This window comes from Rousettus aegyptiacus, unplaced genomic scaffold (genome assembly GCF_014176215.1).
Source record: "Rousettus aegyptiacus isolate mRouAeg1 unplaced genomic scaffold, mRouAeg1.p scaffold_m13_p_5, whole genome shotgun sequence".
Taxonomy (NCBI): Eukaryota; Metazoa; Chordata; class Mammalia; order Chiroptera; family Pteropodidae; genus Rousettus; species Rousettus aegyptiacus.
In genome coordinates this window covers 109,422,398-109,439,653 of record NW_023416308.1, presented here as the reverse complement: position 1 = coordinate 109,439,653, position 17,256 = coordinate 109,422,398, and the positions used below count along the sequence as shown (strand labels likewise).

Below are 17,256 nucleotides of genomic sequence, written 5' to 3'. Positions count from 1 at the left end.
ATGTGGACAATTTCACCCATGATTCTGTTGTACACTGGTGAATGCCAAGTGGTGAAGGCAACCAAAGATAAACCAGTCAATTTAAAATGGGTAAAAATCTATAGAAATAAGACATTTTAAAGACTTCTCCAAAAGCTGGAATTTCCACAGTTTCTAAAGTGCCCCCATTACAAATGCTGCTGAGATTCATCTTTATGAATAATAAACCTTTTCTTATATTTTCAGATTTTTGGGGGGGACAGATTCTCAAACATGGAATCACCATATCAAAGGGGAAGGGACATTTTCTTATGCCCTTGATATAAACTGCAAATGGTTATAACAATTGACACGCCCATCAAAAGACAACAGTGTCTCTTCCTGACACTGCTTCTACTTTTAAACACCCTTAAGAAGGGGAAAAAAAGGACACATAAATCAGCGTTAATTTAACTGGATTTGTTTTCATAACTTTTGGGGGCAAGGAAGGCCATGTATATATGTCCTGGAATTCTATTAGTGAGACTGTTATCACGAACTGCTCCCAAAGGCTAATGGCAACTCCTGATGTCATATTTCTAACCGAATAATCCAAAAGGGTCTTGGTTTGTAACGAAGCCTCTCTGAGCAAGTCACCTGGAAGTGGAATGGGAAGCTAGAGATGCTGAGCCAAGCTCTCCTGGTTCACTTCACTCCAGAATAACTCATTCTCCTTAAGAAAGTAAAGCTAAAGGGTTGCCTAAGAGCATATATACATATGGATTGTTTTATTCTGTAAAGGAGAAAGCAGAAGTATTTTTCTGATGCATGAAAAAACTACTGGTGAATATCAACCTGAAAAGGATCACCACCCAAAATTATTAGTACATGGTAATTCTATATGAGACCTAATCATCTTGACCTCTTACTTACATTTTTCACTGTAAAGTCTCTGATGGTCCATTCGGGAAGAACGATTTCTGATGTCATTGTCACAGTTATGTCCCCGTAGTCCTGAGCCTGCTTGGAAGGCCAGTATTCCTCACATTTGGTCTAGAATGAAATTGCATTTTTATACAAAGACTCAGATCAGGTTGTCTGCTCTCACTAAACCCTCAGGCAAGAGACCAGATCACACAGTGAATCGGTCCTCCAGTTGGGTTCTGTTTGACCCTTAAAATTGCGGGATTTTTTTTTTTAATTTACGATTGTTACCAACCCTTTTAAAATTGGGAGGTTTCCATAAAAATCCAGATTTCTAGCTTCTCTTGAAAAATCGGAAGATCTGGCCAACACTGAGCCCCCATTTTTGCATGAAAATTGATTTAATGCTGAGCAGCAGCTGTTCCTCCACATGGGACACAGTCCCGCCCAGCTCCCTGTGGCCCCACAGCGGCATCCACACAACTGCTCCCTGAACTAAACCTCTCTGAACGGCCCACACTGTGTGCCTAGAAGAAATGGGTACTTTCCTCAATACTTGGATACACGCTAACTGCAACACAAATACAGACACTGGTAAAGAGGATCAAATTAAATGCTTTTGGGGTCTTTGGTTTCTATAAAGTCACAGGGAAGAAGTGAACAGAAGTAAATTTCACAAAACAACTGCTCTCTGAGAATATCAGCATTACCATTTGACGAATGACTTAAAAGACACACACACCACATGCACACACTCACCCTTCCAAGGTATGCTCTACTGCAGGTGGTTCCCAAACCTGGGTGGTTATCTGATTCACCTGGTTTGTTTTACTTTAATTCTGACACAGGCTGGGGATTCACATATTTTAAAAGATCCCAGTCTTGAACTACTGCTCTAAGAAAAGAGCATAAGACCTGGACACACCAACATAGAGCTGATGTCCAGCTCAGTCTCAATCAGCTGGGCTTTTGTTGCTACTTCGTAGGCAAGTTCTTAAACTCCCTGAGCCTCAGCTTCCCCATCTACAAAATAATAACACCTCACAGGGTTGTTATAGGAAAGAAATAACATATATGGGGTATCTAGGGCAGAAGATACACTGGCTCCCTTTCCCTTTCACCCAAGTCGGTATCATCCACTTCTCTCCTGACTTAAGATGAACAAGGGCCCATCTAAATTCATCTTCATGTTCTTTGTTAATGTAACTACATCATTTTTGTTTGTCTAACAGATATTAATGAGATCGTTCCAAGTGTGAGGCCCTGGGTTGAAAAGCATAGCACCATAAAGTTCATTTGCATACATAAACAAGGTTCTTTCATTTGCATTAATGGTCTGTTGTCCCAATGCAAGAAGGAGGTGCAGAGCTCTACCTTCAGTACCCCAAGAAGCATGAAGAAGGGAAGCATCTCCTACTGTTCTTCATTACCTTTCCCTCCCCCATCCTTAGGCCCTAAACACAGGACCTTACACATACTTGGGGCTGGAAACACATGTGGTACATTAAAGTGAAATAAAAAAAACATTAAAAGGAATGACACCTGACAGGCTTCCATGATCACCAAGGACAGTGCTACTCAAAATGTGCACCCTGGAGCCGCAGAAGCAGCAGCTCCTGGCAATTGTCGGGTCCCACCACAGACACTGAATGACAAATACCCCCAGGTGATTCTGATGCATGTTAAAGTTTGGGAACCACTGGCTAAGGGACTCAAGTCCTACCCTAATCTTTGAAGAAAAACCTACGTGAAACGAAGTTACAGAGCAACATCGCATCCTGTTCCTCGGACACAGAACTTCTGAATTTCGTATGTGTTTTCCAATTCTCCTAGATCCATTTATGAAAACATGGGATTTTATTACTAGAGGAAATCTTATCTTTAATGAAAGTGGCTGGAAAATTCCAGGCCATCACAGGGGACAGGAGACTGCTGAGATTGTCTGAGGGTAAGTCTGAGATTTTGAGTAAAGAAAGGGTTCCAGTGTTAACAAACAAATTTGAAAATCACCAAGTTGGCCAAGTGTTGCATCTTATGGATGAAGAAGCTGGTTGCTAAGAGACACGATGGGTTTGGACCCATTCACATTCATAATGAGCAGCAGCACCTTGTTCCAGGTTCAGGAGTTTTCCATACACTAAACCGACTCCTGCTTTCACCAACCCCAGCAGCAGTAACTTCATAAATAGACACTAATATTTATCCACCAAAGAAGGTAATGATGAAATGGATTGTTTTTAAGATTTGTTTTAACTTTTCACTTAGAGGAGAAAAAGACAGAAAACAAGTTTCTAAGAACAGAGGTGCTAATGTTTGGGGGAGTATTTTTTTTTTATTATTATAAACAAGTAGTTTTTAAGATACCCTTCCATCATAGCAAAAATGAATGAATGAATTTAATAATTTTTTTAAAAAAATACTCACCCTTCCTTGTTCAACACATTTGGTCAACATAACAATGGCATATACATTTTTCTCCCAAACCATACGCCAAAAATCTTTCAAAGTGTTGGGTAAAGGTCCTTGTGTGGCAATAAAATCTTTCTTGGAATGGTAACCCTGAAAATGGCAAGCAACACATACTCAACGTCAAAGAAACGGAAAGAGGAACTCCGAAGATTCCATCCCAACAATCCAGAGCCATGTAAACACCTCCCCACTTACAGGCATGTAGTTGGCATTGATGTAGTCATCTGTTGAATGGGTCTGGACTGAAAGTTTGACACGAGAAATATCATCTGTGGTATCAAAAGAAAAAAGGTCCTCATTAGAAGCAAATGTTTGAGGAGAGTTGCATACAAGAGAGAAAAAGGACTACAGAACGTCAACACGGGCCTCTGTCACACGTTTACGGCGCGTAGGTTGGCATTTCACACACATTTAATCCTCACAGTCACCCTACATGACTGTGGCACAGAGAAGTCACGTGATCACCCGGCAGAGCCAGCAAGTGACAGTCAAGGAGAGAACCCAGGCAGTCTGGCAACAACAGGGCCCCAGCTCTCAACCACACCACGCCACCTTCTGAGACGAAACAAACCCACTGTCAGCATCCTAGGGTGTGAACCTTGCCAGGGAATTACTTATTCCTCAAGAGTATCCTACAAGCTTTTGTGCCCATTTTACAGATCAGGAAACTGAGGGTCCAGGAGATTAAGTAACTTCCCCCAGCACTTATATCCAGTGAATGGCAGTCAAAATTCAAATCTAGTGCCCTTTCCACCATGAGAGGGTAGATACCCAGGTTAACCCTTTCACACTTTCTCTATTCTCGTAGAAAAAAAAAAATAAGTTGCCATAAAATAACGGTACCAAATTCAAGAATAGACCGAATATATAAGACTACTATGGGTGAGAGGGCCTAACATACAAAATTCTCGTGTTTTCTAAAAATTGTCTTCTCAAAAACACATACCCAAGCTTGTGTCTGAGAAATGAAATGAAATGATATCCTTAAATTCGAAGGTCAGGCCGAGCTATAAGCGGCACCACCTGTGTTTCCCTGTCTGCCTGCAGACTCTCTCACCCTCCCCTGGACAAAATACGTAACAGCTCTAAACCCAGTTACCAGCATGAGTCTCAGCCTAAAATCTTCCAATAAAAACCATACCCGAACCCTGGATCTGAAACTCCCCACAGACAGTCACGAAAACAGGCTAAGCATCCTGAGTTAACCCCAGAAGGGCATTTCTCTCAGAACAGGGGTCAATGTCGACTGTCAATACAAGGGCGGAGAATAAAGAGAAAGAACCAGGAGCTAGAAAACCCTGAATCTAAACAGAATTTAACATTTTAGGCCATAAAATAAAAATCAGTTTCAAATAAAAAAAGACAATGTTTCTAAATGTTCTGGTGCAAAAATTATCAGTAGAGCCTTATAAATTTTGTCTAAATCAAAACATAGTTGCGATCCACTGATAACCTCTTTCTGTATCCAAATAACCATCTAAAAGAGAAACTACAAAAAACTTTCTGTGGAGGAGGGTTTACATTTCATCTCGATGGATGCGGTAATAAATAATTCTCATTTTAAACTCAATATTTTGTGATGCCTGTAGGTTAGACTGCAGACATTGTTCATTCTCAAACACAGGAGTGAATTCGAATATAATTCATATTTAGCTGTGGAATGTACTCAGCCCACCAGAGATGTGTCTGAATGAGCAGAAAGTGTCACTACCTGCCTGTCCTCCTCCTGCTCCTTTCTGTAACTTCATTAACTGACATAAAGGGGCTGAGTGACAGGGGGGTGAAGGGCACATGTTCTGGCCTTGTCCCTGAAGGAAACTGACAGGCCTGGTCCAAGCCTGGTCCTGCCATGACTATCCATGACAAGTCACTTAGGCACTCTGTGCCTCGTTTTCCCTATTTCATAAGGTTGTCATGAAGAATGAATTCAACAGAATATGCCAAAATACAGTGTTTGGCCCACGGGAGGTGACCAATGAATGGCTGTAGAAGTGGCGAGTTAGGACCTTGACTCCCTCCCCTCTACGGTTAGCACTGCAGAGACCAGTGACAAAAAGGGAAGAGGGTGTGAAAAAAACAACTTACAGGGCAGAACATTATTATAGCGATTCTTTCCTCTATTCTCAGCCAGTTCAGCGGCATATTTAGGTAGACTAATTCCAACAAGCTTCAGATCCTGAAAATAAAATAAAGGAGTTGTTCATTTAGTGTTCATATATTATTTAAACTGAGCAAAAAAAAGTATTACAGAATAAAGTGGGACTGCAACATGATACTATAGCTAACATTATAGGATTATATATCATATTATGTCCTATATGATATACAGGAAAGTTGTTAAGGGAGTAAATTCTAAGAGTTCTAATTTTCTTTTTCTAATTTTTTTTCCTTCTTTTCTTTTATCATCTCTAGATGAGAGGGTGGATGTTAGCAGAACCAAGTGAGGTAATCATTTCTCAATATACTATTGTGCTATATGCCTTAAATTATACAGTGATGTACATCATGTATCTCAATAAAATTGGAGAAATATATTCCATTTATTATTTGTAATTATACCTCAATGTAACTTTTTTCCAAGGGGGAATATGAAGATGTTATGGGTTAAATCATAGTTCCAAATAAGATTGCATTCATAGGTACTGAAATTTAGAACCTCAACATATCTATCTTTTGGGGGAGGGGAGGCCATAGTCTTTGCAGATATAATCAAGATGAGTTCATAGTGGAGCAGGGCAGACCCTTCACCCACTACGACTGATGCCCTTCTATAAGAGAAGAGACATGCAAGCAGACACACAAGGGCAGACGGCCATGCGAAGATGGAGACAGCATTGGAGTTTTGCTGCCACAAGTCAAGCTCCCAGAAGCTGGATGAAGCAAAGCGAGACCATGGGGGGACCAGAGGGAGCACGGCCCTGCCCAACACCCTGATTTTTGACTTCTGGCCTCCAGAACCGTGAGAGAACTATTTCCTGCTGTTTTAAGCCACCAGTTGATGGTACTTTGTTATGGCATCCCTCGGAAACTAATGCAAAGGTTAAAGGAAAAATGATGGACGATCCTTGCCTTCGGGGAGCTTATGACCCGGGACAGAGGTGTAGACAGAAAAAACTAACGTTACAACAAGGCAGAATTAAGTAAATGTGAATACTGGTAACCAGCACCATGGCACAGGTGAAACGGGCATGAGGACACAGAAGTCAAGTCTTCTTAATGGCATCAAAGAAAGCCACGCAGAGGCGACAGCCGAGCCTTGAGTTGTGTGTTAGGTTGAATGGTGGCCCCAAAAAGGACATGTCCACACCCTAACCTGTGACACGCCCTGATTTGTGAAAAGGGACTTTGCAGATATAACTAATTAAGACTCTGAAGGTGCGATCATCCCGGATTATCCAGGTGGGCCTAAATCCAATAGGGGTGTCCCCGGAGCCACCAGAATTTGGGAAAGGCAAGAAAGGATTCTCTCACTAGGGGCTTTGGAGGGAGCTTAGCCCTGTGGGCACCTTGAGGTATCTTTCCAGCTTCCTAATTACTCTAGTTAATAGCCCTTTAACTTAATTCCTAGTTCCTATACATCTCTGCACAATCTTCCGGTATGAACAAGATTAAACATGTAATCCACTAGAATCAAAAGTCCAACTAAGTGCTCAGAGCCAACACAGCAATGGTGTAACCCCACGGGACACACAAAGTTCCTATCCAGAGCTCCGCCTTAAAACAAAAACGGACAGTTTTCCAACTTTGAAGAAGAACATAAAGCAATGAAAAACATAACATTTACTACCACGTACTTCATATTCTTCTGCAAACCCACAGTTGGAGTCAGCGTGCTGTTTCTTAAAATAGGCTTCAAAATTCTCCACTCTGATTAACTTGGATCTAAGAAGACAAAGCCATGTATTAGGATTTTCTTTATCTTTGATAAAGTTCACACTCAAAATAGTAAAATACAAGTTATAAAAAAAAAAAAAGCAGTTTACTCACTTTTTAGGTCTTCACCATAAAAAAGGGAAAGAAAAGAAAACAAATTAGAAAAAATGATTCAATCATGCCTCTGGAGATGATAGTAAACACCTTCCCAAAAGAAGAAAAACTTGGGGGAGAAAGGGGAAGTCGAAGGAGGAGTTGGTATAATGTTATTTACAAAACTCTGAAACATGCATTGGGAAATACGACTTTTAGAACCTGTGACGTAACTGACTAGCTTTGTGACTTTGGATTTTGATAACCTAGGTCTTGATAATCTTTTTCTTTAAATCACACAATATCTATTTATTGGTAGAATATTGCAAGTATAGTTCCACCTGCCACAGAAAAACATGGCAGGAAGCTAGCGGCAAGTGACTGATAAACAAAGATTCTTTGTAGAACAACAAAGCTAGCAAGAACTTCTGGATGGTTGTAGCCAAATGCGTCAATCAGAAAAAATGAGAATAGGTTCCATCAAAAAATTCTCTAGATAGTCACTGAACAGATGGATTAAATGTCTTAAAATAAAGCCCATAACTCAAGACACTTACTTAATTTGAGAAAAGGACACGTCATTGTTCTTTGCATCTTTCCTGTTTTAAAAGAAAAAAAATAGACAAAAAAGGTTAATTCTGTGCTTTGCTCCTTTCATGTGCCAACAAAATGCCTTCTTCCTGGGCATTAGCTCATACATAGCACCAAATCCTACTCACTAATACTAAGCTTAATAGTCTAAGCAGCAACGGCTGATGATAAATCTCCGGAGTTACTCTCTTTTATACCATCTAAAAGTATAAAAGAATCTTACTGAAGCAACTTTTAGGAATTTTCTTGGGTAAATATATACATATATATGCAGCATTACCTTATTGTAAAGTGAGACTCATTATTTCATACTCTGCTTTGGAGAAAGGTTTTCTAATAAGTTGATGGGATGAGAAACTAAATCCAGTGTAGCAAGGTGGTGAGACGTCTGCTATTCTCCTGCATTGTTGGCTAAATCTCATTTTGGCATTTAAGAAAAAAAAAAAAAAACTTTCTGAAGGGCAATTTGGCGTAAGTCTCAAAACTGAAAACACGCCCACCCACTCACCCAGCAACTGACCAGCTTGGAAATTAGCCTAAGGAAATAACCACAAATGAGCCCAAAGATTTAGGAGCAAGGATAAATAACTGTGGCAAAAGAGAAAACATTAGAAAATTGGTTAAATAACATCCATACAGTTGAATACTTTGTAGCCACTTAAAATGAAAAAAGACATGAAGCTGTCTGCATGTCTTAATAAAGCAGACTAGAAAATAATATGTATGATTCTACTTGTTTGTGTGTGTGTGTGTGTGGGTGTGGGTGTGTGTGTATTTGTGTGTGAGTTGTAATCACTTCAGTGTTACGGGCAGTTTTCTGTGGGTGCTGCGATTGTGGATTATCTATTTTCTTCGCTCTTCTTTTCTGGTTAGCTTGGTGCTTTTTGTTTTGTCATTGCATGTATTTCTTTATTTTAACAGGAAACAATAAAGCTGTTTTTGACTTTTCTGTTGCAAAAACAAAAATCAGAATCAAATCCAAAAAGCTGACACCGAGCACTTCCTATCACCTCGACAGGGCAAGGTGGTGGCCGAAGAACCAAGCGTAGCGGCATCAGAAACCCAGAGCCAGGATGAAAATGCCTTGGTTGGCAGGACCTGATGACACAAATGATTCCCAGCGGATACACAGGCGTCACACAGCATACAGTGAGGCAAGAGCGCATGCAATAAAGAGCACTTCTCACATTCAGCTTCTTCCTTGCAATAGGGCCTGCCTCACAGAGCTCCAGGAGTGAGAGAATTCAAAGAAAGCACAAATCCAGGCACACAGTAAGCACTCAACACAGAGTTGCTATTTTTACTATTTAGCTTCCTCAAACAGTAGTTTTACAGATGACATAATCATAGCATTCGAGGCACAAGACACTGCAAAGAGCTTTATTTAATGTTCTTCAGTGTCCTGATGTAGGCGCTGCTATTATCCCCAAGGCGCAGATGAGAACGTTAGCGCTAAGGTCTCTAACACCTAGTCAGAGGGGGACCGTGTGTTTAAACTTAGCTAACTCTAAATGGAAATCTCTTAACACAGAGAAACTGATTTGTGAACCAGAACCCACTGTTTGAAAGCACCCTGCCCTGCTCACCCATGACTTGATGTCAGAGCTGGGATCTGCTTTAAAATCCTCCAGCTCGGCGGTTGAGATGAAATAAGACCAGCCAGATGGTGAAGACTGTGGGCGACAGGGACCTGGGGGCCCATTACCCTATTCCTTCTGATTGTGTAAATGTCTGAAATGTTCCATCATAAAAAACTTCCTTTAAAAAGCAAGGTATTATTATTAATGTAAGCAATAGTCACCTTTTCTTTTTCCAGAAGATGAAGCCTCCAACAGCCACAATAACCATGGCACCAAAGATACATCCAAAAACTGCTCCACAGATGACACCTGGGAAAAGTACAAACGGGAGGCACATGAAGAGGCAGGTGTTCACCAACCGGAAGAGTCCTCGAACCAGAGGGAGTGTATGTGTCGTGTGCATAGACTCTCTCCCGCTCCCTCACACACACGCGCGCGCGCGCGCGCACACACACACACACACACACGGAGTGAAGTACCTTTGGACCTAAAACTAGTCTAGGCATTTAGGAGCCGGGTTACCTGCCCACAGCCCACCACTAACAAGAGGCTCTGTGAAAGTCACAGCTCCTCTCCAGGTCTCAGTTTCTCCAACCACAAATTTAGGGAACCATGCTCCACATGGTTCCCGCCACCTCGGACCCTTTGAGACTAATACCCATATGTGAGCAGAAGTACCTAAGCACCATGCTCAGGTGACATAAAACACATTAGTTTATTGGGGAAGCGGGTGGGGACTCCCCAGACTTGGCTTCTAGCGCAGGAATTCTTTTCTGCAGCCAACAACTACCGAGTGTGAAAACCAGACACACTAACAAGCCAGTTAGTTAGTCACTGTGTCCCTGGTCTGAGGTAAGTGATGTACCCGCCTGGGGTCCTCGAAGCTCCTACATCCTGCCGCTCTGTGTGATAAAGGACAGCAGTCCTCAACTAGGATTCCAAGAATGTCAGACCTGCCTCTAAGCGACAGTGAAACCCCAGGTAAGCCACTGCCTCTCTCTGGGCCTTCAGGGCCTCATTTCTAAAAGGATTTGGACAAGACGATTTCTGTGGCTCCCACAAGGGTTCTATGCTCTAACGGCCACATCGTATGTCTGGCATGGGACACAAGAATGACTGCTATGAGAAGAAAGGACTAATCAGTGTGCAGACAGAAACGCAACTGGCATTCTGAGGAGGAAGAGTGTGGGGGGCAGGGGCCATTGGGGACCTCAGAAGAAGAAGCTGAGCTGGTTTCTGGGAAGGGGGTCAAGTGACATCTCAACTTCTGTGAGGAGAAACCAGGCACTCCAACCCTCCTGGGACCCAAGGGAGATGCGCGGACACCCGGCCTTCTGCGGACACACTGACGGCGAAACCCACTGAATCGCTAGCGGCCTTGTTGTGTTTCCTCTACCTGGATCCTGGGGCAGGGAGACAGCATCTGAATAGCGGCTGAAGGACACGTAGCTCTCGGCGCCATCTATGAGCCCGACATTCGTAGGTTTAAAGGTAATGTTGGTGAAGCCAGCCACACAAGCCCTGAGGGATGGCAAGAGGAAAAAGAGGCGGCTGAGATGTGTCTAACGGGCAGGAAGGTCAAGCTCTGCACCCAGGAGGTTCGGCCCCAAAAAACAAGAACCAGGAGACGTTACCGATAGGAGCCCAGGGGCTCCAGCTTCCCGTTGTAATAGCCTTGCGTGGTTGATTCATTCCCAACATCGATTTCGTATTTCGAGTCTTCAGACAAGCCCTGAGAATCTCTTTTTCCTTCTGTTGTTATGAGGTATGTCACGTAAGTATTCGAGAACCCCTTTTTGAAATCTTCATATGTATGACTCAAAACATCTACAGACGGGTAAATATCTAAGGAAAACACACAGAAGAGAATTCAGAAGAAAGTGATGGCAAACAGATTTGTCTCCCACACATCTAAACAATGATGTTGACACTGGGTGACAATGATGACAGCTGCCATCTCTCAAGGACGCTCTCTATGCCAGGCTTTACTTATATTACGTTCTAAGTGCTTTATTTACATTAACTCATTTAATCCCCACAAGAATCTTATCACATGGGCTTATTCTCCCCGTTTTGCAGACAGGAAAATGAAGGCACAGAGAGCTAAAGGACCAAAGGCCACACTGCCTGCGTGGTGGTGTTGTATTTCTAACCCAGCTGATCCAATTCAAGCTAAATGCCTCGCTCATTTAGCAAAGGTCTGTGCGTGGAATTTTCTTAAAACCTTCACAGCAAATTGACTGACTAGGTGCTTGAAACAGACCCAAAATAAAAGGCAGAGAGATAAGATCGCAACATCACTTTTTGAAATTTTCTGCAGATTTATGACAAATTCCTTAGTTTCCATGGTCTCCACAATCCTGACAGTGTGTTTGAACTTCACCTTCCTCAAGAAGATGAGGAAAGAATCACAGGTTGAAAGACAGAAGGAGCTGTACTACGTTATTCACATTTAAAAAATCACCAAAAAAAAAAAAAAAAAAAAAACTTAGCTTCTTCAACCCAGGCCTTATGCAAAGCACCCACACACCGCTAGCAAAGACACCCTTGAATCACTCCCTTCTCACTCCTAAAGAATGTACTGGAACCCTTTAAGGAACGGCAGCCTTCCACCCACCTCCTCTCTCAGCTATGAGGACACTCTTTGCAAGTTCCCACTACAAATGTGAATTATTGTTTTCTTTCAAGAGAAAGTCACCCTTTGACTATTATTTGTGCATGTGCATTTGTGTGTGTGTGTGTGTGTGTGTGTGTGTATGTGTGTGACGGGGGTGGGAGGTGCTGCTTTAAGACTAAATTTGCCAATTAAAAGACCCTGTGTTGTAAAGTAGATGAAAAACCTAGATCAAAATATCATAAATTTATGGCCCACGGGCCGAATCCAGCCAGCCACCCATAGTGGTAAATAACGTTTTACTGGAACAGCCGCACTCATTCTTTACGTATCTTCTATGACTGCTTTCACACTTCATTGGCAAAGTTTGGTAATTGTGACGGAGACTGTTAAGGCCTGGAAGGCTTAAAATATTTGCTGTCTGGCCCTTTATAGAAAGTTTGTCAACCCCCAACCTACATCATCAGGCAAACGGCCTACCCACTGCCACCTGCATCTGACTGTCAAACAGGCTACAGTGAAAAAACAGACATGCATTTGTATCTACCACGTGCCTCAGAGGGCGCAGAAGTGCCAACCAGTCGCCACATCACTCACTCACTGTGTGACCCATAATGACCCCCCTTACCTTCCCCAGTGGTGAGAATAAGAGCATAGGCTTTGATAGGTCCATGGCTGGCTTCAAACCCACTGAACTTGACCTTTATCGAATTGTGGCTGACAGATGTAATATTAGGAGATTCATCTGGAGAAGGGGGATCTGAAACAACAAAACAAAACCATCATTCGACATCTGAAACCAAAGAAGGGACAAAATGATTACAGAGAGAATTTGCTGCAGTGCCCTCGTCAAGCTCTGTCCTTGCTGTGGGCACTGGGTGCTGGGCTCGTGCAAAGCAAACCCAGAGGTAGGGACAGCCTTGGGACCACCTCTGGCTCGCAGCCCTGTTGGTTGAAAATAACTTGCCTTTTCTATCTTCCCCTGGTCCCTCTGGACTCAGAGGAGCCAGGTTCCTTATTCTGAGAACTGAGGCCAGAGAAGAAGAGCGAGAGAGAGACTTATGTGGGCAGAACCCTAAGGCGGGGGGGACTTGGGAGCTGTACGCAGACATCTATCTGTCCACTGCATGGACTCGGCACTGGGATTGGACAGTCAGCTGAGGACGTGAAGGAGCAGACCCTGGGGGGAAAGCGAAGATGACAGAGAGAGAGAATGCACCTTCTCCTGAGCCTCGGCCACATTCCTGCTGCACGCCCCTCACGTGAAAGTCCTCGTTTTGCTGGAGTCAGTTTAAAATGCTATCTAGACAAACCTGACTGACCTTCTTCCCAGAAACCAGAGAAGTGCACACAGGGTCATTCCACAGCTGATCCTCATTACGATGGGCCTCACCTCTCTGAGCTGAGCTTGTGCAGCCCCTCTCCAAAATAACACCACAGGAAGAAAACTCTGAATTAAAGATGATCCCTCTCCACACACACGCTCTCTGCCTAAACTTGCCTCCCCCACCACTAAAGTTTGAGATTTTTCATGACCGTGTTGGTAGACTGAGAAAACTGAACTCTAAAACAACCACAACGCAATTTTCCAAACTTGCTCTGCCACTAGCCTCACGTCGCTGTTGGTCACGTGAAATGTGACAAGGCCAAATTCAGATGTACCACACACGTAAACTACAGACTGGGGGTCAAAGATGCAAACAAAGACTGTAAAGCAGCTCGTTAAAAACTTACTTTACACAGGTTACGTGTTGAAATCATGACATTTTTAACATACTGAGTTTAATCAAATGCGATCGAAATTTCTTTCATTTGTTCCTTGTTACGTTTTCTTAATATGGCTCCTAGAAAATTTTAAATTATACATGAGGCTCACATTTTCTACTGAGCAGCACAGGTCTAAACGGTGCTTCAGCAACCTCTCTAGTAACTGACAGCGGTGGTCAGTTGAAGGCGATGTCCCCATGTCTGTCAGCTGTCTCGACAGAGACATCCTATCAAGGCTCCCACAGTTCCCAGCAGCTCTGTGCCTCTCAGCCATCCCGAGACTGTCAGCAGGCACACTGGCACCCCCACCTGCAAGACTGGGAACCCTTTCCCTCCCACTGCTCATCTTAATCCTACGTTCCATGGGCCCCATCTGCCCACTCACCATGAAGCACCCCCCAAAAATGTGTCCCTGACCCCGGCCCACAGTAACCCAACCAATGCTGGCTACAAGACTATCGTGCCAACTGTCCCGGATTTACCCACCCTGCCAACACTTCCTGCCTCTTCCAGAGAACACACAACTCCACTTTTGTGTTAAATGAAAACCGTGTTCGATGTGTCCATTTAAAAAGTGTGTTCGATTTATATATAACAATTCATCTGAGGAAAGGAGGCTGCAGATTGAAAAGTGAGCGAATCACTGGACTAAATGATGATGGTCATTACTCAACCCTACCACGCACTATCCTTCAAAAACGACTAACTCTGACAAGCCCCTACTCTTCACTGGGCCCAGCACTGGAGACAGCCAGTAAGAGGTGGTTTCGGTTTCTCAGGAGCTTACACCACGGAAGAGATGACATTATGAAACAGAGAACTACGAAAAAACTCCCAAAGGTTCACTGTTTCCACTATGTTCTGGAGTGCTGCAGAAACTCAAAGGAGTGTGTCCCAGGGTCGTCCTGCACAGCTGTGTACTGCACAGCTCCAGAAAGCCCCATGCACATCAGAGTCTGAATGAATTGTGTCTACTGGAATTGTGCGGTGCACACTCTGAGCGGCCGCACGTGGCAGCTCTTAAGTGGTCTTCCACACACGACACCTCATCTAATTTGTGTAATAGTCTTGGAACGTAGGTATTACTTCCCCTTTTCACAACTAAAGAAATCAAGGCTCAGAGAGGTTAAGTCGTTTTTCAGAGATCACGTAGCTGGTAAAAGGAAGAACTTAGGACCAAACTCAGGTCTGCCCTTCTAAGTTTGAGGCTCTGTCCACAGAACCCTTAATCACTTTCCAAGTCACCTTCTCTGTTTTTTCTTGTGTTACCACCACTAATTCTTGTAAAATTGTCCAAAACAGTCTGGTACCCTAAATATATCTGGGAGTCTAAAAGCACGAAGCAAAACCAACTCAGCCAGGCCGATCTAAGATATAACTTCGGCAAAGACATGGGGAGTAAAAGACAGGTAAAAGTGAAGCAACGACATAAGAAGCAATTTTTCCCAGGACAACAACAAAAGAAGGACATGCAAAGACCAAGCGGAGGATCCCCCCCTGCGCAGTGGGTGACCCCATTTCCCAAAACAGCTGGCAAGCATGTTAACACAGATTCTAGGGAAATGTGAGTCTTGAATGAATATCTGATCAAAGTGAAAAAAGTATCGTTAAATTTTTAAGTGTGATGGTAACAGTAATGTGGTTACGTTTGAAAGGAAGAAAAAAGGAGTCCCTACCTTGAAGCAATACATACTGAAATATTTACAAATAAGATTCGAGACTGACCAGGACTGGTCTCAAAGTAATCCAGTAAGAGAGGAGGGGATTTAAACAAAACATCGGTCAAATGTTGACAAATGTTCAACCAGGTGATGAGGGGTACATGGGTTTCTTTATAGTCGCCTCCTTTTTTTTGTATATTTGACTATTTCTATAAAAGTGCCGCTTTTAATGCAGTAAGAGAACTCACTACTTAGAAAACGTGGCAATGAATTATATTCAGTAAAGCAAAGGAAACTTTTGGAACGTGAAAAGTGAGTCCCCCGTCCTTGGCTTTTTTAGATGAGATTTCTATAGAATTGGGTTAACAGTCTATGCCAACAAAAACAAATATTTTAGCAGGGATTCACACACACACACACACACACACACGCACACACATACGCGCACACACACAGATTCCTAGGCCACACTTGCAGACCTGTTAGGTCTGCCTCTTTAGGAGTGACTGCAATGCCACTAGGCCACCCTGCCACCGCGAAGCCCACCTGTGATGCCTGTGAGGCAGGTGTTTTGGGTGGCGGGTGCCATCTTGTTACAGGACAGGGCAGTGATGCTAATGTCATACGAGGTAGAAAAATTCAAACATGTGACATTCGTCCTGTACTCAGTGAGGTTCTCTGAAGAGCAGCCCTCCAGGAGCATCGTATTTTTCCAATCTCCTCTGCGGACCTCCAGCTGGAAGCCTGTGTTGGTACCAGGAGGGCAGGCCCACTTGAGAACCAAGGTTGGCTCCTTGGGGACCACTTCACAGTGGAAGGAGTCCACTGGTGCAGGTTCTGCAAGGCAAGCACAGCACAGCATGAGATTCTGGGGCTTTGGCCTTTGTAAACCCCAAAACTTGGTGAGCAGCAGAATCCTGATTCATTCATGAGGAGGCAACAGGCATGGGGCATGGTAGAAGCAGAGACTGACCTTGAATCGGACATTACTAAACTATGTAACCTTGGATCGGTCATCCAACCATTGTGAGCCTCAGCTGCAGGACTATTTGAAGCTCAAACACTGGCTGTTGGTCACTAGCCTGGAAGAGGACAGGGCTCTGCGAGAGGTAGCTATATTCTAAAAATTTGGTGACTTTTTCACCTACAGTGACTTCTTCTATGTCATCTCATTTTGGGGATTACTATCCCATTTTGCTGATGAATCAACTGAGGCTTAGAGAGGTTAAGTAATTTGCCTAAAGTGACATGGCTTGTTAAGTGGGGAAGCCAAAACTGGATACTAAGTTTTCTAAACCCAAGTCCAGAACACTTTCTATACACACAACATGCTGAATAATTAATAGTAAATGGTATCAGTTTCTTTATCTTTAAAATATGGTATTATTTGTTTCTACCTCTTTGAAAGCCAACAGTGTTTTGAAAGTCAACATCAAACTGATATAAATGAATAACTCAGTACTAATGCACTGGGAAAGAATGTCATCATTACTTTAATGTTGCACTGTTTTAAAGCAAGAACAGCTCAAACAAGTCACCTAGCGCAACTCCCACATCCTCCGCCTAAAGCCTGGAAAGGTAGCCTGCCCAATGCACACCTACCCTCTCTGCTCCTGTTCCATCCGCCCCCAGTCATTAATACTCATGTATGTTTTAATCTTGCTTTGGGCTGCAACAAGTCTAGCTAAGAGAAGTCAGCAACAGAAGCCACCCAAATACCAAAGAT

General features: G+C 43.2%; 1 protein-coding gene across 1 annotated transcript in view; it reads right to left on the bottom strand.

Moving 5' to 3' along the window:
* PTPRJ (protein tyrosine phosphatase receptor type J) overlaps positions 1-17,256 on the bottom strand; it is a 140,673-nt gene that overhangs the window by 8,396 nt on the left and 115,021 nt on the right. Inside the window, exons 10-21 of the mRNA XM_016146595.2 lie at positions 16,077-16,367; positions 12,731-12,862; positions 11,123-11,333; positions 10,885-11,009; positions 9,710-9,797; positions 7,875-7,916; positions 7,339-7,347; positions 7,146-7,233; positions 5,437-5,527; positions 3,547-3,620; positions 3,307-3,441; positions 892-1,011 (exon numbers count right to left, since the gene is read on the bottom strand). Of these exons, the coding sequence (XP_016002081.2) occupies positions 892-1,011; positions 3,307-3,441; positions 3,547-3,620; positions 5,437-5,527; positions 7,146-7,233; positions 7,339-7,347; positions 7,875-7,916; positions 9,710-9,797; positions 10,885-11,009; positions 11,123-11,333; positions 12,731-12,862; positions 16,077-16,367 (1,406 nt within the window). The remainder of the gene's footprint in view (positions 1-891; positions 1,012-3,306; positions 3,442-3,546; positions 3,621-5,436; positions 5,528-7,145; positions 7,234-7,338; positions 7,348-7,874; positions 7,917-9,709; positions 9,798-10,884; positions 11,010-11,122; positions 11,334-12,730; positions 12,863-16,076; positions 16,368-17,256) is intronic.